Source organism: Schistocerca serialis, chromosome 4 (assembly GCF_023864345.2).
Source record: "Schistocerca serialis cubense isolate TAMUIC-IGC-003099 chromosome 4, iqSchSeri2.2, whole genome shotgun sequence".
NCBI classification, from domain to species: Eukaryota; Metazoa; Arthropoda; class Insecta; order Orthoptera; family Acrididae; genus Schistocerca; species Schistocerca serialis.
In genome coordinates, this window is record NC_064641.1 from 705,602,322 (window position 1) to 705,628,075 (window position 25,754).

General features: G+C 39.9%; 1 protein-coding gene across 1 annotated transcript in view; it reads left to right on the forward strand.

The window, feature by feature from the left end:
• Nucleotides 1-25,754, forward strand: part of LOC126474707 (agrin-like) — a 273,963-nt gene that overhangs the window by 243,165 nt on the left and 5,044 nt on the right. The window contains exons 22-25 of the mRNA XM_050102185.1: nucleotides 14,607-14,673; nucleotides 19,181-19,318; nucleotides 22,256-22,436; nucleotides 22,740-22,872. Of these exons, the coding sequence (XP_049958142.1) occupies nucleotides 14,607-14,673; nucleotides 19,181-19,318; nucleotides 22,256-22,436; nucleotides 22,740-22,872 (519 nt within the window). The remainder of the gene's footprint in view (nucleotides 1-14,606; nucleotides 14,674-19,180; nucleotides 19,319-22,255; nucleotides 22,437-22,739; nucleotides 22,873-25,754) is intronic.

Here is a 25,754-nt window from a genome sequence, read left to right on the forward strand (position 1 = left end):
TGTTTACAGTGGGTGTGAAATGTTTTAAGTGTGGTTGTACGGGACATGTGCAGAGGTAATGTTCCCAGTCACCAAGGAATAAAGGAAGGGGTGGAAATCGGCAGCAGGGAGGATGGAGAAGTGGGGATAGGAGAGATGGACAAGCGTTAAATGGCAGAGGGGGCCCAAGACCCACCTAAGGGAGCTCCCGTTTAATTTCAATGCTATGGATACATATGCAGAGGTGGAATGTTCAGTGGTAGGATCCGTAGGAACTAAAAAGTTTAAGATTTTGTTGGACACAGGGGCGCAAGTGTCAGTGGCTACTAGGAATATAATGGGATGAAGGAAGCTAGACCCACCACGTTATAGGTTGCATAGAGTGGGGGATAAGGAGGTCATGCCTTTGAGGTTGGTGACAGTTGACTTTCAAATAGAGAAAGTCTGGTTTAATGAATGCATGAAGGTAGTACCGTGACTAAGTGAGGGCTACGACGTGATCCTTGGAGTAGATTTCTTGCATCAACATCATGCCAAAATTGACCTTGGACAATGAACTGTGGAACTTGTTGGAATGTTATTTCAGCTAGGGGAAGCTGTTGTCAATGCAGAGCTGTTACCAGGGGCGTTCAGCGTAATGAACAAACAAATTAAACTGCGTACATTAGCATTAAGGCTTAATTCGCATGAGTGTGTGTCTAGTGGCACAGGAAAGTCACTTTGGGTAAGTGTGGAGTCAAATATACCTGTGGGTACAGTATGTGTTATTGAATCATTGTAGGATAATGAAGTTTTGGCTTCATTGGGTTGTTTTGTGAAACGTAGTGTTGGACACATACAGGAGGGGAATGACGGGCGAGTATTTCCCATGAACGTGGATAATTTTAGCACTGTAGACGCGAATGTGAGGAAAGGAGTTTTAGTAGCAAATTTGGATGTGCCCAGATGGTGAAGACTGATGTTCGAGAGGTAGGCGAAGTGATCAACCACTAACTGCCAATAGAATTGCATTGCTTGGCAAATTAAGCATTTGAAAGGAGGAGAAAGAGAGCATATGGAAGAATTATTGTGGGAATTTAAGGATTTGTTTTTACCATTAGAGCCGTTACCAGCGTTAGTTCAACATAGGATACCAACAGGGAATGAAGCACCTGTTTACTGTAAACCCTACAGAATACCGAGGTATTTGCAGTCGATTGTGGAGGATTTCATTGATCAGCAGCTTGCAGATGGTATTATAGAGCATAGTAATAGTTGCTGGGGAGCGGGCATTGTCGTTATGCCTAAAAAAATCTATGGATGTAACTAAGAAATACAGATTCTGTTGTGACTACTGATGCCTCAATAATAAGACAGTAACAGACGCATATCCCATTCCAAACATATCAGAGACTTTGGATCATTTAGGGCAGTGCCAGTACTTTTCCACGATGGATTTGACAAGTGGTTATCTTCAATTAGAGGTGGCTCCAGAGGATCACACAAAAACTGCTTTCTCTATTCCTGGAGGCCATTACCAGTACATTAGAATGCCATTCGGTTTGAAAAACACTCTGATTACATTTCAGAGGTTGCTAGACAGTGTCTTGAGGGGTTTGAAACCACAGCAGTGTCTGGTCTATTCAGATGACATTATAGCGTTTTCAAGTAGCATGGAGCAACATAGAAAGCAGTTAAGGGAAGTCTTTATGAGGTTAAAAGCAGCTTGTTTGACGTTGAGCCTGGAGAAGTGTCATTTTGCATTAAAAGAAGTAAAATATTTGGGTCATATTATCAGTAAGGATGGAGTGTGAACAGATACGAGGTTGGTACAGGCTGTAAGGGATTTTCGGGAACCAAAAACAATTAAGGAAGTGCAGTCAGTCATCAGAATTTGCAATTTCTACCAAAAGTTTGTGAAGGATTTTGCAGGTTTAGCACAGTGCTTGATTCGATTGTTACGGAGGGGTGTGAAATTTGAGTAGACAGAGGAGTGTGAGAAAGTGTTTGTCAAACTGAAAGAAGTGTTAATATCAGGTCCGGTTCTTGTGTTTCCAGATTTTGAAAAGGAGTTTATACTAGCATGCCATGCATTGAATCAAGCATTAGGGTGTGTTCTTAGTCAGGAAACTGATTGGAAAGAACATCCTGTAGCCTATGTGTCTAGGCAGTTGAATGCAGCAAAGAGGAATTACTTAACAACTCAGAGGGAGATGCTTAGTGTAATCTATGGAATCACATATCTTAAATGTTATTTATATGGGAGAAGATTTCGGGTAGTGACAGATCATGCTGCATTGAAGTGGTTGTTGGGGTTCAAGGATCCGTCCACTAGACTCGCTAGATGGGCTGTGAGGCTTAATTCGACTACGTGGTGGTGCACAAGCCTGGGAAGAAGCACGGTAATGTGGATGCACTAAGTAGGAAGGTGGCAAAAGTAGAAATCATAGGTTATGACCTAGCAGTATGGCAAGTATTACAGGACGTGGACAACAATTGTAAATTGTATCGAACACAACCACAGTTTAATATGTATGACGGTCTTCTGTGCAGGGAAACAAAGTTAGGGCCAAGGGTAGCAGTGCCGGCGAAACTGAGGGATGAGGTTTTAAAGGAAGCACATGATCACGCATTATCCAGTCATGGGGGGTGTAGAGCAACGAATAGGAGAGTGGCGGAAAGATATTTGTGAAGAGGTAGGAAAGGAGATGTGGATCAATATGTCAAGAATTGTATACCATGTGCGCGGTGAAAAATGCCGTCACTGCTTGATTTGGTGAGGCTACAGAAAGGAAGGACCGGTGAATCTGTACGTCAATTCGCAAGGACAATTTGGGTTGTTTGGTAATGGGTACAAAAGGCGAATACAAAGGCTTTGGAAAGGCAGGAAGACGCAGTAAAGTGGAAAGGCAGTTTACCGCAGTATAGAGTGGGGCAATGAGTAATGCTGTCCAACCCCTATACGCAAAAAAGGAAAATGAAGAAGTTACTCACAAGGTATCAAGGGCCATACCAAGTTGTTGAAACCACATCCCACGTTAATGTTAAGCTTCAGCTGCCAACTAGAACAACGATAGTACACATTGGGGAGTTACGGCCATTTAAGGGTTGCCCAGATGTGGTTCCAGGCATGTCACAGGTAGGAAAGAGGAAGAAAGAGAGAGGGAAGAGAGATGCTAAGCACAGAGAACATCAGGAAGATAGAGAGCAACATAGGCATTGTATTTCGTATGTTGCGTGTATTTTCGAATATAGCCTGCTGCAGACAGCAGTCCTTTTGAAGAGGGAGAAAGGGGGATGGGGATCCCTGTCCTCAGGCTAGTGAAGTTGGGCAAGTTTGTGGAAGTGAAAACTAAAGAGGTGTTGCTGATCTCAGCAACTAAAAACTGGTACGCCGAGATGGCAAGGGAGGAATTACGAAGCTGCCATAGAGGGAAGGTAATGGTATGTCCAGCCAGGGTGGTAAGTACCAATCTGGACACATGCACAGTGCAGTTATTTTTAGCCAGGGGGAAAGGAACAGACTGTCCAAGGGACATCGTGGAGCCAAAATTGAGCTTGCAATGGGTTGGGATACATTGGATCTTTTCCACCTAAGAGAATTTGGTAGTAGTAGCAAGTTGTTTTGAGCAGGGAGTATTTGCAGAAGCAAAATGTATAGAGCTCGAGGGGAATGGAATTTTAATCAATGGAACTAAGTGTAGCATAATAGGATCAACCTTCCACCTGCCAGCGTCAATTTCAGGAGTCACGCAATTGAATGTTATGCAGCCACAGCCGTACTGGCCAGAAACCACTTTAGAGTTTTTGCCAAGGCAGAACCTGACCTTGTTAAATCAGACTCAGCTGAACAGCTTGTGCAACATGTCACTCAGTATAGGGAAAGGCAAAGGCAAACAATGATCATTTTGAGCACCTCTGTGCCAAGTGTCAATGCAGCCTTAACTTTGTTATGTGTTGTTTTCTTTCAGATCAGGCAGAGAGATAATTTCAAGAGGGAACCAAGGGTAGTCCAAGTCCCAGTGGATTGGATACTGAGGGCGTGAGATGAGTAAGTAAGGGGTTGATGGCGCAGTGGTCGCAGGTGGGGGTGGCCGAGCGGTTCTAGGCGCTACAGTCTAGAACTGCGCGACCTCTATGGTCACAGGTTCGAATCCTGCCTCGAGCATGGATGTGTGCGCTGTCCTTAAGTTAGTTAGGTTTAAGTAGTTCTTAGTTCTAGGGGACTGTGAGCTTAGAAGTTGAGTCCCATAGTGCTCAGAGCCATCTGAACCATTTGATTTGAGCAGTGCTCTTCCAGTAGAGAATTTTTCGTTTTGTTTCATGTCATGGTTTCAAGGGGAACTAGACCACATTTAAGTTTTCTAATAGTAAGGAAATATGCCATAGGTGCCAACCCAAACAAGATGAGAGCTAGTTAAGAGTCAACCTGGGGACCAGGTCTTTCCAAAGAGGGGAATAACATAGCGGCACCACCGTTTAGGATAGAGAAAGTCAGTTTTGTGCAATATTCTGAGCACAAGTTACAGCTAGGTGCGAGCCAAATTGCAGTGAGTTACACATACCAACAGTTTCGAAGTAGAATAGAGGCCACAGGGCCATCAAATTGCTGAAAGAGTATACGTAGCAGTTTTGCATGTCGCAAATTACAGGCAGAAGGGGCCCACTGGCCAACCTAGTGTGTTATGAGTACATGATGCGAAGCGGCGTGCCTAGCAAAACAGAGGTGCACAGCTGCATATAAATAGGTGCGGGTTTCTAACGAGATTCATTCAAGTGTGGCAACTGTCCTGGACAGCGGGGAGTGTTACACCACCAGCTAGCCACAGCAGCAGATGGTGCGCTAGCATTCCAGTCCACTGCGGGTCACTGGTTCAACCCTCTGAGGCTGACACGGGGTCTGTAGCCAGCCAGCAGTGGGCCACTCCATGGCTCGCTATCGCGGACAGGTGTCCTAGCTTTCAACGCATGCCAGAGGTGAGGGCCACAGATTTGGATGCCGGATAATGGGCGCTCATTGGCTCCACGATCTCAGCCACGCCAGAGAAAAGGATGCAGCTGGCTGCCTGCAGCTTGCACCGAGCAGTGTCGAGTTGGCAGGGATGCAGACCACTGCATCAACTGCCGGCATCCTGATGACGACACAACTCTGCTGGCATACAAGGCCATCACACAGTGTGTGCACGGGTCACTGAGGCAGCCATTCCGTGCCAAGCCATTTTGCAGGCAGCGAAGTGGTGTCCTCAGCATTGTGGGACCCAGTGACGCAGACCAAGGGGAACACAGCACTGTAGTTGGAAACAATAAATCACTTGGAAAGCTCAGTCGAGTCTTAATACAGTGGCTTCTACCTCTTCCCACTACATTTGGTCATCGTGATACATTTGGTGGTAGAAGTCGGCTCTACAACTAGAAGAGTGGTATACTGATATAGCTATTAGTTGTTGAGACTTCAAAAACTGCTTCCATACATAGAGAACTTATTATCTATCACTTCATACATTAAATTATTTGTTCCTTTGACAAAGACTGGAACACCACCCTGCTTCAGATTTGTTCTACAGTAACTTGTTGCTAATTTGTATCAATGAGGTACATTTAATTCTAGTGCACAGTGAACTAACCAGTGTTCATTTACTAGCAAAACATTGCAGTTTAATTCTTCCAACCAGTATTCCATTTCCATTTTTTTTGTGGCTGCATATTAATGTGCAAGAAAAACAAACTTCTTGCAATATTGTCTGGCTGTTGGACACACAAAATTCTTGACTATTGTCATGTGGCTGCCCCAGGTGAAATGCATCAGATGACTTAAGCTGCACTTCCCTTGTGTGACTCACCATAAAAAAAACACTGGGGTTCCTTTCTTGTGCATGTCAGATGAGCTGTTTTTTCGGCTGGAAACGCTGATAGTGGAGGTGTTGGTGTTGTCTCTGCTGTGTTGTAAGAGTGCCAGTTTAACATGATTTCGCTTTTGCGCATTTGAATCCTGTTGTTGACATTATTGTTTATATTTTTTATGAACAGTTTTTCTGTAGTCTATTAAGGTGTAATGCATGCGATGATTGGAATCTTCAGCCAATGTTGCTACCATCAAGGATTTTTACAGTTCTGAAATGTTTATATAATATTGACATTTGTTCATTGGCAGCAGTAATTTCCTTGTTTACCCACAACCACAGTGGTAATTCATATCGGTGTGGGATATCCAGCATGAAGACATTTGTGTGCGTCAACTATTCTAAGCACTTTTTTAGTTGGAGAGGCAGGGTTCAATGTTTTAGATTAGGGATTCATGGCAAAGAAATTTTTCCATTCCAGGGTTTGGGAGAAGGAGAGTAGGTCTTTGAAAAGTCAAATATGGTTAATTTTGGGTGTAGAGCGAAAGACTTCAAATCCACCACCTCATTCCGCATATACCTTACTAACTTCATCCTAACACACAACTACTTCTCCTTTGAAGGGAAGGTATACAAACAAATCAGCTGTACAACCATGGGCACATGCATGGGACACTCCTATGCCAACCTGTTTATGGTCCACCTAGAGGAGACATTCCTAGCTCCCCCAAAATGCCTAACACCTGGTCTATTTCAGGTTCATCAACAACATATTCATGATCTGCAATCAGGGCCAAGATGCCCTGCCTCCATTTCTTCACAACCTCAACAATCTCTCTCCCATCTGCTTCACCTGGTCCTCTCCAACCCAGCATGCCACCTTTCTGGACATCGACCTCCTCCTCTCTGATGGCTCCAGCCACACTTCTGTCCACATTAAACCCACTAAACAGCAACAGTATCTGCATTTTGACTTGCCCAATATGCTGAAGGCTTCACCGAGGCCATCACAGAAAGGTACTATCCCCCAGATCAAGTCTGCAAACAGGTCTCCCCTACCATTTTCCCACACACTCCCAAGCCTCCCACCACTCCCCCAAGGCCCAGCTAAAAAAATGTGCCCTTCATCATCCAAATGCGCTCTGGACTGGATCAACTGAACCACATCCTTCATGAGCACTTTTATTACCTATTGTGATGCACTGTAGTGAGGGCATCCTACGAAAGATCCTTCCCATCGCTTCTAAAGTGGTGTTCCAGCACCCACCCAACCTCCACAACATCCTAGTCCATCCCTATGGCTATTCCAATCCCAACCCTGTGCCATAAGGTTCATATCCCTGTAAAAGACCCAGGTACAAGACCTGCCCAATTCATTCATCCAGCACTTCATATTGTAGTCCTGTCACTGGCTTATCCTGCCCCATCAGAGGCTGGGCCACCTGTGAAAGCAGCCATGTCACATACCAGCTCTTCTGCAATTATTGCAAAGCTTTTTATATTGTTGTGACTACCAACCTGTTGTCCACTAGGATAAACAGCCACAACCAAACTGTGGCCAAGAGCAAAGTAAACGTTCCTACGATACAGCATGCAGCTGAACATGACATGCTTTATTTCAGAGGCTGCTGTGCCATCTAGATCCTCTCCTCCACCACCAGCTTTTCTGAACTGTGCAGATGGGAGTTATCTTCACAACACATTCTCCACTCCCGAAATTATCTCTGCCTCAACCTATGGTAACCCATTGCCCCATCCCATCCACCCAACAGTTTCCACTCCCACTGTCCTGTCACCTGCTCCCTATTCACATCCCCTCACCCTCATTGTGTGCACCCACCCATCTTTTCTTTTCCCTGTTCCTTTCATTTTCCACTCCACGTTCCACCCCTTCCCCTCCTCCTAGTCCCTGTCCCACAGCGTTCTGATGCTGCGCCTGGTGACAGTCTTGTCGTGCCTCTGTCTAGACCCTGAACACTCCACTAGACAGTGCTCTTCTCTCCCTCATACATACCCTGCTGTCCCTTCTCCTTTCCTCACCCCCATCCCCACCCCTTCCAGATTGCTGCTTTCATTATGCATGACTCTTGCACCAAGCACATCAAATCCTTCACATCTGTGCCTGCCATCTGAAAACAAGTAATGGACTCTGTGAAACATTCTGTGTCATCCCATGCCCTTGGTCAAAGAATAGCAGCAGCTGAACTAGGGAGGTACCTTTCCTGCATAGGTTGCCATCTATGTCATAAAACAAATGACTGCATTTGGAGTGGTGCTGTGACCAGGAACTACGGACTTTTGATGAATGGCATAGCATTATCTTCAGCTATGGTTGGTTGGTTGGTTTGGGGAAGGAGACTGGACAGCGTGGTCAGCGGTCTCATCGGATTAGGGAAGGATGGGGAAGGAAGTCGGCCGTGCCCTTTCAGAGGAACCATCCCGGCATTGGCCTGGAGTGATTTAGGGAAATCACGGAAAACCTAAATCAGGATGGCCGGACGCGGGATTGAACCGTCGTCCTCCCGAATGCGTTCAGCTATGAAACAGAGTTTGCACTACTGCAGATGACCATCATTAGTGGCTATGGCGATGACCTCGAGAGAGAGGTTCCATTCTTTTAGTGTTTTGCGGAGGCACAGCAGCATTAACTTCTGACGGCATAATGTGGGAGGCCATCAGGTCTGATGGCTACTACCTGTTTAGGGAACTCTAATGGCACAACAGTACATCACAGACATCCTGTGTCCTCCTGTGTTACCTCTCATGTAACAGTTTTGTGGTGCCATTTTCAACATGTCAATCCTCATTCACACATGGTACATGACTGTATGAACTGTCTACATCATACTGAGGTACACCCATAGCCAGCAACGTCTCCAGATCTGTCCCTGATAGAACAAGTGTGAGATCAGCTCTGATGTCGGCTTCATCTCAATACCAGTGTGCAAGGTATCGAGGACAAGTTACAACAGTTGTGGGGCAATTTGCCTCAAGAGAGGGTACAATAGCTTCATGATACTTTCCCAATTGAATCAGTGCATGAATTAATTCCATTGGAGGTGCAACATTGTACTGATAAGTGGGTTTAGAATGCCAAATTCTATGTACACTCACATTTTTTAATTGCTGAAATAACACCACCTACCCTCTCAACTGATGAAGTTTCATTTTGTCTCCTGCTCTGTTTCTGGGTGCTTCACTTTTTTATCAGGCAGTGTAATGCACATACACCTGCGTGTATATGTATACTGTATTGTATAGCTGTGGAAAACGATATATGTGTGAAAGCTAGCAAATTTCTCAGTCTGGCTTCAGTTGCCAGAGACTGTGGTCATTTGTGTGAGAGTTGCATTTGGTGTGTGTGTGTGTGTGTGTGTGTGTGTGTGTGTGTGCGTGTGTGTGTGCGTGCGTGCATGCGCCCCTATCTGCAACTCACCATCTCTGCTATGTGGTGAGTAGCAGCTATCGTTTTCATAATATTGTCAAATTTCTCAGCTTTGTTTATGTTTCTTTCAGCAACTCACTAATTTACTAGTTGGTAAATTATCTTTTGTCCGAAAAGAAGAAGGGACCGGTTGGTAGGACATGTTCTGAGGCATCAAGGTGTCACCAATTTAGCATTGGAGGGCATCATGGAGGGTAAAAATCGTAGAGGGAGACCAAGAGTTGAATAGACTAAGCAGATTCAGAAGGATGTAGGTTGCAGTAAGTACTGGGAGATGAAGAAGCTTGCACAGGATAGAGTGGCATGGAGAGCTGCATCAAACCAGTCTCAGGATTGAAGACGACAACAACAACAACAACAATCTTTTGTCCTTAAATTACTTAAATGCCACCAGAACTTTTCATTACCATATTTATAGGAGCGATTGTTAATTAGAAGTTACTTTCTGCTAATCCTTCATATTTCAAAAGTATATTCTTTTCTACCAGATTAAGTTAATATGAACTGCTCTTCTAACATGATTCTCAAAGGCTAACTTACATCACTATATTCACTGCAGAAAGTCCAAGGTCATTTCTCTAAGTGTGTAAGGCTACTATGCATTAGCTCTTGCAATTCATAAAGAGTTAGGCAGCACTGGACTCATATTAAAGAGGAGTAGTGTTAAAATTTCGGTTCATTTTCCCAAATTTATTTTGTCCCTCATCTCCTTAAATCTGTTAAAGTTAACGTCAGAATCATCACTTTGAAAAGATAACAGGTGATATCCTTCTCTATCCCTATCCTTTCTGAGCATGCTTTCCATCTCTCAGCTTTCTTGTCATCAGTGGTTCATTAAACCGTAATGTTCCTTATTTCTTGCCGTTCATGATAATAGCATGTATTATGATGAAAGACATTCTACTTAACATCAGTTTTGTGTGTTTATGCCCTTTGGTTTTCACAGTTGCATCATTTTTTTGTAGTCTTTGGGCCTGACTTTGGTATTGATGTTCCCTTTAATTGAATGACAAATATCTTTGTGTTGTCTCCTGTATGATATGGAGTGTTTCAAAGACAGTTCATCAGCTATAGAGATGTATTACAAAACTTTCGAAAGCATTGCGTGCTTTACCTTTGTCAGTTGCATTTCATACACACTCTTCTAAATTTCATTTTTATAGCATTCAGTGCAGTCCTGTGAGCTCTGTATTTCTGTGATATGTCTGCTCCCATCCATCCTTGTTTATGTAGTTGATTTTTACAGTCATTCCTCCTCAGTTGTTACTTCTTGTAGACAGAATAAGTATTACGGTACGTCTCTGTTGCAACTAAATTTTTATTATTGATTTACCAAATGTGTGTAATGTAATCATATTACAATCTATGATCTAAAAAGAAATAAAATCCATGTTCAAAACTGTAAAAAATAAAAGGATAATTACTTCATTAGCTCTTTTCATAACAACCTTTTGAAGTTTATGGCTTTCAATGTAAAGTAACTAAGTGATTTACTTCATACGTAACTGACAGGAAGAAAAGGGCCATATTAGGTACTTCATGTAACTTTTATTATGAATCTCCTTCAGAGTGGGACAAATTATTATTGGTATTCCACAGTGTTCAATTCTAGGGCCACTCTGGTTCTTGCTATATATAAGTTACCTTCCCTCTTATGCTGACAAAATAGGAACAGTGCTCTTTGTTGATTATGCAGACATCATAATCAAGCCTAACTGTAAAAGAAGCCATAAATAAAATATTCAGAGTAATTATTGTTTGCCTCTCGGTAACTGGTCTGTCACCTACCTTTTAAGAAACACTGTTCTTTCAGTACTTCATAATGCAAAATAAATCATTAACAACAATACAACAGAGGGAAAGAAAATATGTAGAATCAATTTCCAAAATCCCTGGGTGCTCATACTGACAGAAGTAGAACTGAAAATGACATATTGTTAATCTTAAGCACTTGAGTTCAGTAGTGTTTGCTCTATGTATAATTGCCAATTTTGGCAATGAAAGCATTAGGAAGTTATCTTACTATGCAGACTTCCATTCATTTATGTCATATGGTATTATTTGAGGCAACACACACACACACACACACAGTATTCATTGCACATAAATACACAGTAAACATATTTCGTGCCCATCCTCGAACTTTTTGCTGGTAACTGTTTAAAAAATTAGGCACGCTAACAACAGTTTCACAATACATTTATTCTCTTTCAAAGTTTATTATGAATAATAAGCACACTTTGAAAATAATAAATAGCATGCATAAATATATAACTAGGAACAAAAGAAGCTAGCCACAACTTAACCGTTCTCTTGCACATGAATGAGCAAAGTATGCAGCCATAAAATTATTCGATCACCTCCCTTGTGAATTACATATGTTGGTAGATAATGAAAGTTTTAAAAACAAATTGAATTCATTTCTTCTTGACAGCACCTACTACATAGATGAATTTTTGAATAGACAGTATATTTGTGGTTGGGTTTCATTAACTAAATAATGTTGAAGATTAAGATCTAAAAACATTCATTTATGTAAATAGCCAGCAAGAAGCCATGTTTTACAAAGAAAATATATCTTACTTGAAAACAAGTTGATATGTTCCACATCATAGCAAGTTGTTGATAGTGTAATAAAAAACAGAACTAAACTTTGCAATCCTCTGAAGAGCCTAACATGATTCTGTGAAACATATTTGGTAAAAACAATTAATTCAGGATTTCCAGTTATTTAACACACTCAGGAAGAATGAATGCCATTACTGAGATTTAGCACCTGTGGTGGATCAATCACATCCTCCCTATTCTTCTTACTAAATTGGTCTCTGAATATCTCACATACTTCCTTTTGGTCACTCAGCAATTTTTCATTGTCTCTTATTATTAAGTTATTGCACATTGTGTTGTTGCTCCCCCCACTTTCCTTATTTACTATACTCCTTGCTGTTTTCCTAACATTACTAGATTGTCTCATCTGTTCTGCATATGTGCTTTTAATGTCTTAAGTGCTTCCCTGTAGGTTTTTCTACAGGCTTTGTATTTAGACTGGAAGTACTGCAGTTTGGGGTCTCTAAAAAAATATATATAAATCCTTCATATCATACTTTAAGGGGAGGTTTACTATCTTTGGCCCCAAAAAAGCATATTCATTGACAATTTTTTTTCTCTGGATGTGTTATAGATATCATTGTCAAATTTGGTCAAAATGTTTTTTCGACCGGAAATGTAAGAGTCAAGGTGGAAGTGCCGTTGGAACGAAACAAAATTTCAATGCAGATCTCCACGTGCGATGTGTCACAGGTCATCCAGCTCATCTGAAATCAAAATTGAGTTGACATTAGCCAAGTATATAAGATTCTTTAGAAGTTGTACCTCGATTAAGTTATTTGGACCATAGGAAACAAAATGGCAGCCATTTGAAAAAAAAGGGTTTTTTTTTTCATCTATTTTTCGACTTTGTCAGCCAAATAAAAGTATTTATAGTTCATGGATCAGAATAAAAGTGGTAAAACTCCTAGATAATCTAGTTAGCTTCATTGTAAACAAAGAATGATGCCAATTCATTCAGTAGATTTGAAGTTACCATACCGCGCGATAAAAAAAAAGTCATTTCAAGAAAAACGCGTTTGAAGTTTTGACTACATATGAATGCAATATTAAGCAACTTACGTTCAATCTGCTCTTCTGGGTCCATAAACTAGTCCTTCCTCTCCCTCATAGAGGCCATTCTGCTCGATCTGGGCCATCCTGCACTGCTCCAGAGCCGCTCGTACGGCCGGTGACAAGCGGTTTTCGGCCGCTTGAATTCGGTGGTCGTCCGAATGCTTGGCGAACTGCATCGAATAGAGTCCCAGGGTGACGTTCATCATTGTCATGGTCTTCATAATTGCTGAATACCCTTCGTTGAAGCTGCTCACTGCCAGGAAAGTCGCAATCTCCACAGTCTTCACACCAGAATGCAAATGCTTGGGGGCTAACTTCCAAACACACGTGTTCAAACTTTCATCTGAATTTTGTGTTTTTCCTACTAAGCACCAGTACAATACCTTGTCCTCTGAAAGAAAAAAACTGGTGCGTGAAAAAGGCCGATTTCAGGCAGGTGCATTTTTTTGTTCTACCGTGAATAAGAAACATTTCTGTTCTGTATTTGAGAAAACCGTTTCAGGGGTGAATTCTAAACACTTTTGTGGATCCAAAAATGAAATTTTAAAAAAATCGATTTTTTGAACCAAAAGATAGTAAACCTTCCCTTAATTATATAACGTCAAAGGGAATTTAAGGCTCTTGAAACTGCCAGTTTATGTGTGCAAGGGTTTCCTTTAATGTGTGACACCTTTTCTATAAAAGGTAAATAGGTCACCGTGAGATAATATTTCTTTATTTATATGAAGCTTCAGGACCAATAACTATGATCTGAATTGTGGTGCTCAGCAGTTCTAATCACAAGGTCTTCCTTGCTGAAGTTTGTAATAACATGGTCCATACATACCTGAGAGACACATGTCAGGCTTTTTGTTGTTGAAATCACATGGAAGTAATTATAGGACTGCAACATACCAGTATATCTAAGGTAAGTTACATTATTATTTAAGGAGGCAATGTTCACATCCCTTACTATTATAGCCTGTTTATGAGGTTAGAATTTATCAATAAATTCCTCTAAATGACAAAAGAATTAGGAGATCTGTACAGCTACCTATTATTAAACTGCTATTCTGAGCTTTATTCTTACCGCAGATATTTCAAAAATCATCTCATATGAAAATTTCACTCTTTCATTTTCTGCAGGTCTGTCTCATTTCTGGCTCATTTGTATGTGGGGTAGATTTGAAATGGCAGTCATTGTGGAGCCCTTCCCTTGATTCTAAAACGTTTTCTATGATCAAACTATGTATCATACAATCTGACTGTTCGGTGTACATTTTATTTTTCTTGGTTATAAGACACAGTTCTGATTGTCAGAATTTTATCTTGTGATCAGTACAAATAAGTTATTTTCTTCCTGATTACTAACAGTATTTCCAGTGGCATTTGACACATTTCTTTTAAAGCAGTTATTGATAGTTTTGTTGCAATCCAAGTTTCTCATAAGATAAGAAGAGTGTCATTCACTGTTTCCTAGAACGTTCTCTCTCTCTCTCTCTCTCTCTCTCTCTCTCTCTCTCTCTCTCTCTCTCTCTATCTCTACTCCCTTCCTGCTCTCCGTCCTCTCTCTAATAGTGACTGGGAAGCATTGTGAAGCTTCTTCAATTACTTTGATGTTTTAAAGTGATTTATTTATGTAATTTTTAAATGTGGAGGAAATTTTATTACATACCCTGATATAACAACAAATGTAAACTTAGCTGTGATTTTCTTTACAGACACTGTAAAACCAGTGAAATTTGATGGCAGAAATTTCTTCAGCAGTCCTCTTAATATTAAGAAGGAGTGAGTATTATTACAATTGTATTTTTGTTTGTATGAGTATGTCACTTTTATTGCAACTCATTTCCAGTGAGGACTTATAAATATCTCATGTGATTCTAAAGACAAACTTTTTTTAAAAAAATGAATAAAATTCAAATCATTTTACAACATTTGTTTCTTAACATTATCACTGACTTAATGAATTTGGATACATCTGCATTACATTACAATATTAAAGTGTTTTTCGTTTTAGTGTTTCGAATTACTGAGCAGCGTCAACTAACCTTGTTACCAGAGTAAACAACACACACACATCCACACACACACACACACACACACACACACACACACACACACACACACACACTGTTCATACCGGACTCAAGAGTCCATTACCACAGCAGCGTACTTTCGCCATCTGTCCCTGTATTGAGCTGTTTCCTTCCATTCACCTTCAATACCTAGGATCCTCAAATCAGCCTTGTGGTGTCACCGCGAGACACCACACTTGCTAGGTGGTAGCCTTTAAATTGGCCGCGGTCCATTAGTATACGCCGGACCCGCGTGTCGCCACTGTCAGTGATAGCAGACCGAGCGCCACCACACGGCAGGTCTAGAGAGACGTACTAGCACTCGCCCCAGTTGTACAGCCGACTTTGCAAGGAACGGTTCACTGACAAATACGCTCTCATTTGCCGAGACGATAGTTAGCATAGCCTTCAGCTAGATTTGCTACGACCTAGCAAGGCGCCGTATTCAATTGATATTGAGATTCTATTAATGTATCATCAAGAGCGATGTTCTACAAATGTGGATTAAAGTTAAGTAGTCCAGCAGCTACGTACTTTTCTTTATAGCATTCATTACGTATCCTGTTTCAGACCTCACGCCAGCCTGCGTGAGTTTAAGCGCGTGCCTTTCGGCTTCCTCTCGTTATGACTTGGCTGTCTTGCTAAGTCACAACAAACCTTCACATTGTCCTCCCATCTACACCTCGGTCTCCCCACAGGACGTTTTCCCTCTAAGTGCCCTACCAGTACTCTGCGCGATGCCCTGCCCTCATCCATTCGAGCTAGGTGATCCGCCCATCGCAGCCTACGTGATTCAGTAATACTGATTATGTCAGGGCTTCAATAGAATTTGTGAACCTCTTCGTTAAGCAGTTTTTGCCACTCTCCGTGAATGTCATCCCTTTTTGCTCCGAAAATTTTCCTCAAAATTTTGTTTTCAAATACTCGAAATGGCTTTTCATTTTGCACAATGAGAGACCAAGTCTCACACCCATACAGCATAACTGGTAGAATAATAGTTTTCTATATTCTAATCTTTAAATTCCTAGACAATATCCGTGATGAAAGTAATCTATTCAGTGAGAAGTAGCACACATTTCCCGCCCGTAATCTCTTCTTCAGTTCGGATTCAATCTCATTTCTCAAAGTGATGTCCACGCCTAGATACTTAAATGTGTTCACTTTTTCAAACTGCATATCTCCAACTCTTAACAGACATATAAAACAAGAGAACAATAGGGGTGACCTGGATGAAATAGGTGTAGCAACGACACACACAATTGTGACTTGTGAAGGTTCTGCAGCACCATGACCAGCCCTGTGTTAACACTCCTTGAGATGCATAAACACAGAGGTGGACAGGCTGCTGCTGATGGAAATGAAACTGCAAATGAGTGCAGTGGCTGTCGCTACAATTGGAAGATGTGGATATTCTAAATGTGGCCTACACCTGAATAAGATAGGGAAAGATAAATTGGCTGAGCTTCTTACCGAAGATATATCTGGGCCACCATCACACAATGGCAAGATCCCTGTGGTTACTCGTGTCACAGAGGTACCTTTTTTATTTTAGGATCAGCAGTTGGCCACCCTGTTAAGAAGGAAGTTACAAAAGCAGAAGAGTCACACAAAATGTTTAATAATGCACAGAAAAGAAACATTAGCTTAGTTCATCAAAACATTAAAGTACTGAGTATAAGGTAGAAAGCTTCTTGCCTGTTTGAAAAATTTAGAAAACTCTCGAAAGATAGATATTCTTTGCCTGTCTGAGTACCACATAACCACAGGGTTAGAGATGCTAAACATAAAAGATTACATTCTAGCATCTTACTCATGTAGAACTAATGTAGAGAAAGGAGATAGTGTTCCATGTATTAAGCTAGAACACAAGTTCAAAAACATTGAGACAAGTAGGGTTTACAGTGATCTGCACTTAGAAGTATGTGCTGGTGAATTAATACTCAAAAATAGTTCAGTTTTAATTGTTTATAGACCCAGCAGCAAATGCTCACTCTGATCATGATACACAGTAAGTTAGGATAAATGAGATAGTGTCTTACAGTATAGATGCTCCTCAGTGTATGAGAGTTAGAATAATTAATGACTCCTGAACAAATCTTTTCAAGAATATTTTACAAGAGATGACTTGGGATCAAATCTATAATGAACCAAATGCTGAATCAAATTTAATCTATTACATGATAATTTCATATCATTATTTGAAAACAGCTTTCTGCATAGGCAAATCAGAAAGGACATTGACTGGCCATGTAAATACCACGAATCACTATAGGGATTAATGTATCATGTGGAATGAAAAAGGAATTGTATCTTCTGTCAAGAATGAGTAAAGATCCTGTGCAGTTGCACACTACAAAAACTACTCACAGTTACTAAGGAAACTTATTTTAAAAAATCAGTAAGTTGACATATCTTCATTCAATAATGTCAGTCGAATAATGTTCTGGACTAACTCATCTTTAATAAAGAAGTCTTCATAGCTTAAAAACATGCTCTATGAATAATATTTGGTGCTTACCCCCAATCATGTTGTAGACATCTGTTTAAGGAGTTGGGCATTGTGATTACTGCTTCACAGTGACCCTTGTGAAGTATGTTGTAAATAATCCACTGCAGTTCAAAGGAGCAATGATTTACATAATTACAATATCAGAAGGAAAAAAGATGTTCATTACTCCACATTAGTGTTGTCTTTAGTGCTTTAAGTGGTGCACAAGACTACAATTAAAATTTTTCTCACTTATCCAGAGAGATAAAATGTCTGACAGACAGCAAAGTAAAATTTCAAAACAGCTGAAAAAGTTTATCTTTGACAACTCCTTTTATTCCATAGAAGAATTTCTGTTATTGTAATATGTAAAAGGTGGTGGGTAGGAATTCTAACTCACAAATACATATTTAATAATAATAATAATAATAATAATGTAAAAAAAAAACTTCTAAATTTTCAGCATGTAGCCATATTTAGAAACTAATTTGCAATGTGAATGTAAAGTTACTCATTCCATATCATTAAGATTTATCATACAAATGATCCATGGAAGATGAAACTAATTAACTAACTGAAAGTCAGTCTCAGAGTCTTTCATGATAACATTCTCAAATAAAATCATCTCAGTCCCATCGAATAAAACGCTTTAACTTTTGGCAGCTGTCTTCACCCATACTTCCAGAGCTGGAACAGTGTTTCATTTATAGAGACATGATAGCAGTATCTGGAACCTTCCAGAGAGGGCTGGAGTGATGCATGTATAGGAAAGCGAGTTGGGTAGCTCAATGCAGCTCTGGCTTGCAGGTGTTGGGTTCAGGTGGCATGAAGTGCTAGCACTCCCACCTCCCTATAGGCATCAGGCATCCATCTTTGCTTCCCAAAGTTCACCCTCATGCCCTACTAATTATGTACTCTGGTCTCTGATGTAAGTGTTGGAATTTATTCTAATTTCATTCACCACTGTTATAATGGACTCCCAGTATCGTACTGCATGAGTCAAGACTCTCATCTTTTCAGATTGTATTTTGCGTCCATTCTTTAGGCAATGTTCAGCCACAGCTGAATTCTCATGTTTGCTTTGTTTAGTGTGTAGTGTGTGATGAGAACACCACTCAGCAACAGTGTGAATAGTTTGGCCTAAGTGGATGCTACCACATTCACAGGGGACTCCTTACACACTAGGCACAGTATCTACATCATCTTTAACAGGGTGTAACATATCTTGTATCTCGGAGGTGGGCTAGAACATTGACCTCTGTCCATGTCTCTGCAGACTGTACATGGGTTGAGACCAGTGTTCTGGCCCGCCTCTAAGATATGAGATATGTTACGCCTCCATTAATGACAATATAGATATTTGAGTGCCAATGTGTAAACTGTTCTTTGCACTCATTGACAGACTGGAATCTATAGGCAGTTAGACAGGTAAACTATAATATAGTGTTGGTGTTCATTAGTTTTCAACACTGTCATTATGATTGTAGAAACACTTGTTCCATCAGCATTCCGTGGCAACAGAGCCTACATTGCAAGTACAAAACATTTGCAAAGGTGTCATGATAGTGTGCTGAAATTCATATTGGCTATAAATTGCATACAGCCCAAGTGTTTCTTCATTGTTCACAATAACAGTCATCAACATTTCAGTAGTACCCAAAAATGTCTCAATAGAGAAATGAAAGGTCATTGTCTTTAAATTTGTCATCACATACACATTTTCTTCCAGCACCAATATTTCTGCCAGTTTTAATGATTCAAATGTGAATTTTGAGAAGATACAAGAAGAATCCCTCTTCATGGAGAATGAAACATTTTGGGAGCAAGATATGTACGATGAAAATGATGGACACCTTTTTCAGAAAAGGTAATGTAATTTAATCTTAACATTTTAATAATGATGGTACATGGAAACAGGAAATGTTTAAGTCACTAGAAAAAAAATTAAGAAAAATGACAAAACTTTATTTGGGATCAAAAATATGCTCTGTAAGACTAGAAATTACATTTAGCATCTCTTTAAAAATTACATCAGTCGAATGCCATCCAATCCTACTATAGGTTTTCAGTACACTATTTCTGCAGAGGTAAAATGTGTCACTAGGGGTCCTGACAATTAATTCTGTCACTCGTGTCATGAGTTGAGCAAAAATATTTGGCATAGTCTGATATGAAAAAGCCAAAAGCCCAGAGACCAGGTTGACCTAGCAGTGATAGCACTCCTTGAAACAATGTGATCCTAAAATACATTATTCATTGCTGGCATGCACTGTCTTGCCATTTGCAAAAATGGCTAAATATGCTAAAAGCCAAGATTTTGGAATGTTTGAAGCCTATGAGCCAAATAATTGTCTCAAGCATGTTGATGTAATGTTCAGATGTCACAGCAACAGTGGTGCTTCATTCACGCTCAAAAACATAAAGGCCCATCATATTGTGACACGATACTGCAAGCCATATTGTAACTTTGGCACTGTGTAATGGATACTGGTGGCTTTGAGCAGAATTATTTTGAGCCTATTAACTCAAGTTCTGTTTATTTGTGTAACTATTAAAAGATAATGGGCTTCACAGCACATTCAAAGATTTTACACTCAAGCACCAAAGAAACTGGTTTAGGCATGCACATTCAAATACAGTGATATGCAAACAGACAGAATACGGCGCTGAGGTCGGCAGCACCTATATAACACAACAAGTGTCATCATGTAAGGAGATAGGTGACAGAGAGAGTAGTCATCAAATATCAACAATTAATCTGTCTGCCCACTTTGCTGAGTGGTAAAGTGCTTGCCTACCATGCCACAGGCTTGGCTTTGATTCCCGGCTGGGTTGGAGATCTGTTACAATAGCTGCTCTGAAATTGTTCTATTACTGTCAGTCTGTCATTATGTGTGGTAAACATACATACTGCACAACTCCAGTGCTTCATAGTCACTAAATTGTAAATTACTGCTATGCAAGTTTGATGCCCTTTCTCCACTTCTGCTATCATTGTCAAGTTATAATCATCTCCATCTTCAAATTATCTTGTTTTCTGTGCCACTCTGTTTTGTGTGGTTACCATATTGTGAATAATAATTCATAATACATATTGGAGAGTAGAGGTGGGATTTAAATGCTCACTATCATGGGAAAATTCTTGATGAAATGTCTCTGTTGTGCTCTTTGTCTATTCAGGCAAAACAATTGCATGACAAAGTTTCCTGCTAATTGAAAAATTTCAGTTTGATGAATTTTTTAGGACTGATGCCTTCATGTGTATAATAATTTCAAAGATGTAGGTTGTTATGTATGACACTTATAAACTATTATTTAACTGTAAAATATGTGCACATAACATCATTAAAAAAACACGTAGCCATCACATCATTTATAAATCGACTTGCCCCATGTCTTATTGTACTTAGTACAAGAATTATGAAAAAGTGAGTCACGGATTATTAGTTTCACAAAATAAATTAAATCATTTGATTCAGTACACAGATTTAATAAGGAAGCAATGGAAAGTCCAGACTGGAATAATATTAAAATGTTTATAATGAAATTTTGAATCTGGTTTGCAACTACTTTCCTCAGCACTTTTGACAGAAATGGAAGTATAGAAATAGGACGACTGTTTCCCAAGTCTTCCCTCCAGCCATTCTTGAACTTAAGCATACTTCAACGCATCGCAAAAGCACCCCTGATCAAAATATTGGTTGATTATTTAACTTAGTGGAGATTCAGTTATGTGATGTACTGCTATCCTGCAGAGCTTCTGCTTTTTAGTGGTAGTGTAACATTTCCCCCATCCTTTATTGAAATCTTTTTAAGTCTGTAAGATACATGGCTTCTTGCTGAAATCCAGAGGGATTTACTTCACTCAGATCCCAGGGGGATTTACTTTACCCACTCCCATGTTGACATCCACCTTTGCTACATTTACGAAGAATTCATTAATATAAACTGATACTGGAGCTGGGTTTTCAATATGACTCTCATCTAGTTTAATTACAAAAATGATAGTGTGGCACTGTCGGCCAGGAGGCCCCATCCAGGATAGTTTGGCCACTGGGTGCAAGTCTTATTTCAGGTGATACCACGTTGGGCGACTTTCTCATTGGTGATGATGAGATGATGATGAGGACAACACAACAGACAGTCCATGGGTGGAGATCTCCAACCCAGCCAGGAATCAAACCCAGGCTTGTGGCATGGTATGCAAGCACTTTACCACTCAGCTAAGTGAGCAGACAGATTAAGTGTAGATATTTCATGACTACTCCCTCTGTCACCTACCTCCTTACATGATGACAAGGATCAACAAAGCACACTATATTACAATATGTTTAAGCTGTCAGCAGTTTGTCTATTAAACATTAGTTTCTTCTTTCTTGCCTACATTTAACTATCATTACATGTTACACTTGTAGTTGTTTTGTAGCATAAATAAGGAATAAAGTATACAAATTTTTTAAAATTAGTGTTGATGGAATAGTCTGTCAGTTCTTGGAGAAACATAGACAAATTAATAACTTCAATTCACAGTATTAATGTTCCACAATAATATCCATTTAATAGTTTGTTATGAACTGGCTTTCAGCTTGTTAGCCCATTGTCAGATAACTGAAAGCTGGTTCATAATGAACTATTAAATAAGTGTTTTCTTCAGTTCTTTGAGTTATTTTATTGTTTTTGTGCTCTTAAATTTATTAACAGGTAACTTTTATCATTAGGCTCTTTGCATTTGAAGCTTGTTCTATATTATTTTTCACAATGAAAAGTTGTAATTTGCGTCTCATATTTTCAATTTACCTTTTAGTGTCACCATTGAACAAAGGCAAAGTTACGAAGTTGTATTTCGTACAGCGGAATCAAATAGCCTTCTCCTCTGGTTATCCAATGACTTCTCTTATGAATCTGATTTCTTCTCATTAGTTATTTCTGATGGCTTTGTAGAACTTCATTTAACAGATGACAGAAAATTAGTTGCAAAATCTAAGGTAAGTATCTAAAATTTTATTTCTTTTATAATTTTAAAGAGAAGTTGAATATTTATTTACAAGTTATTAAGCTTATCATGACCTAATGATTTTTCTCATTGTTTTCCATTTATAAATTGAAACTGTAAGTGAAGATTTTAATTTAGAGAGGTAACTTATGGAAAAATAGGTTAATGCAATGCAGTGGTAAAGTCAGATCTTGTATAATATGTAGCACTTTAGGAACAATTTCAGCAGAGCTTGTCAGCTCTGCTATCATTTAAATTTTCTTTATAATCAGTGGTAAATGATATTGTATTGCAGGTGTATGTGAGTGATGGAACATGGCATACAGTAACTGCTCATTTGAGCTCTCTACAAGTTGACAGTGAGAATCCAGTACGTATTCAGTTCAACAGAACGTCTTTCCAGCCAGTATTCAGCACACTCTGGATTGGTAAATATTTAATGTTTGGTATATACAGTGAAGCCCCTTACTGACATTCCTTGAACTTGACAGAATCACTTACAACTTTGTATTAAACATAATGTTCTTCATACTTGCAACTATTGCTAAACTCTGTAAAATAATGGCATGTGCATGTCAGGGAATAAATATTTCATCAGAGATGTTGAGTGTTTTTCCTGACTCCTGTAGAAGTAGACTTTGGAGAAACTAGTTATATGAATGTATATATGAAGTCTTCAAAGGTTGTCAGCCGAGTAGTGTCGTCAACTCGTAGCAATGATTCGATGGAATGCGTCTCCATCATGGACCTCTATCTTAATGCCAATAGCTGCCACCACCCTACGCAGCGCAATTCTGTACTCAACACCTTAGTGCACAGGGCCAGGTCAATCTGCAATAAGGAAAGTTTGCCAGGAGAATTGCAACACCTCAAGGACACCTTCAAGAAAAATGGATACAGTGAGACACAGATAAGGAGAGCTCTGAAGACTGACCACAAGAAGAGAGAAGAGAGACCGGATGAAGACGAAGCAATGGGCTGTTCATTCTTGCCATACGCAAGTCCTCAAAAGGTCAAGATCGCGAGAAATCTCAAGATACATAAAGTGAAGACCATTTTCCGCACAGTGGGAAAAATCAAAGACCTTCTCGGTTCAACCAAGGACCCGCTAGGTCTGACGGCACCTGGTGTGTGCAAGATCAGATGCGAATGTAGGATGCAATATATAGGACACATGCAACATTGCATCTCACAGCGCCACAATGAACACATCAAGCATGTATGCTTGGGTCAGACCAACAAATCTGCTGTGGTGGAACATAGTATTGATGAGAAGCACACCTTCAATTTCGAGGACACAAGGAAAGTATGCGGTCAAACAGATTTTGGGACTCTGTAATCAAAGAGTCCATAGAAATACGGTTACACGACAACCTAATCAACCGCGACAGTGGCTACCATCTCAGCACAGCCTGGGAACCTGCAATCAGGAAAATCAGAGAAGAACGTTCTGTTCCACCAAGGGCCACAGACAGAGACGGACGCCGGGACACGAACCCAGCACACACGTCCCCCCTTCCACCAGCCGCTCCAGGCACATCGGGCAATTCCGTGGGCACATGATTGGCCAGCGGTGGGAAGTGGAGAGTGGTCCAGTAGAGATATCAGCCTGTGACCAACAATATCTCGACACTTCACCTGAAGATAATGGAGACACATTCCATCGAAACGTTGCTACAAGACGACGATGCTCCTCAGCTGACAACCCATAAAGACTTCATATATGAAATTCACCGAGAAAGCCTGCACTCTCATATATAAATGGTTATGCACGTGCATGTTTCTTGATTTGACTTAATACCACACCTACACTTATTATCAAAAGTAAAATTGTAAGGAGTATCAAGCAAAATTTGTGACTCAACTGAGGTGTTTTTGGTAGGGGATTCAAAGTGGTGCAAAGATTGGCAACTTGCTTTAAATGTTCAAAAATGTAAAGTAGTACACTTCACAAAATGAAAAAAATATAGTATCTTATTGCTACAGTATCAACTAGTCTCAGCTGGGACCAGTAAACCCATACAAATAAATGTGTGTGACACTTTGTAGGGACATGAAATGGAACAATCACTTAGGCTCAGTCGTGGGTAAAGAAGATAGGGGACTTTGGTTTATTAGTAGAATACTAGGGAAATGCAATCACCCTACAAAAGAGATTTCTTGTCATTCAGTCATATGACCCATGCTAGAATAATGATCAAGTATGTGGAAACTGCACGAAATATGACTAGCACACGATACTGAGCATATGCAGAGAAGGACAGTAATTTGTTTGACCCAAGGGAGCATGTTACAGCTATGTAGAAAGAACTGAACTGGTGCACACTTGAAGATAGATGCAAACCATCCCAAGAAAGCCTAATTACAAAGTTTCAAAAACCAGCTTTAAATGACAAGTCTATGAATGAACTACAGCCCCTACATATTGCTCCTTTCAGGATCATGGGGACAGGATTAGATTAGTTACAGCATGCACAGAGGTAAGTAAACACTCATTCTTCATGTGCTGCAATAAGTAAGACAGCTACCTTGAGTGTGTGGATCAACAGATGGATATAAGACAAAAGTGGGGAGAAAGCAACATTACTGACAACCATATAGGTGATCTAAATGATTAATGGAAAATCTCATATAAGATGTGAAACAAATACTGACAACCAAACAGATAAGTGGAATGAAGACAGCACTGAAGAAGAAATTCATGTGTTTTTCTAGCACTGTTCTAGAAAAATATCTCTAGAGGGCATCCTTGGCAAAGTAAATTTATTTGTCTGTTAATACCAATTCTATCCTGCTTTAATGTGTCTATCTACAGCCAAATATATTGGAAAATTTCTTTGTTTAACCTTGTAAAATGAATTACATAGGTATATTATGGGTCCATCAGTGCCAAATCTGTGGCTACATTTCAAGTGCTAATTCACCTTTCTCCTTATTAACAAAGAGTTATGGTCATATTTCAGGCTCATCAGTATATCTTTTTTATTTCATTGAAATTTCATTTTCCATTATTAGTATCACCTAATAAAGACAGAAAAAAATATTAACTCTTCAGACTAAACTGCATAAATATACTGATAATTGCACACACACAGTTGAAATTAGTTTTTAAGCAGGGTTTGAATCCCAGCCTTTGTGCAGATTTTCATTCATTGCTTCAGTCTGTTTATATATCACAGATGTTTTATGCTGGAAAAGGTTTCTGGAGCCTTATCGTTTCATTTGGTAATTATATTAGTTATTTCTGTGGCAACACTCTTATGTGTACAGATTTTTTTGTGAACTTACAAACTTTTACTCAGAAGCATTG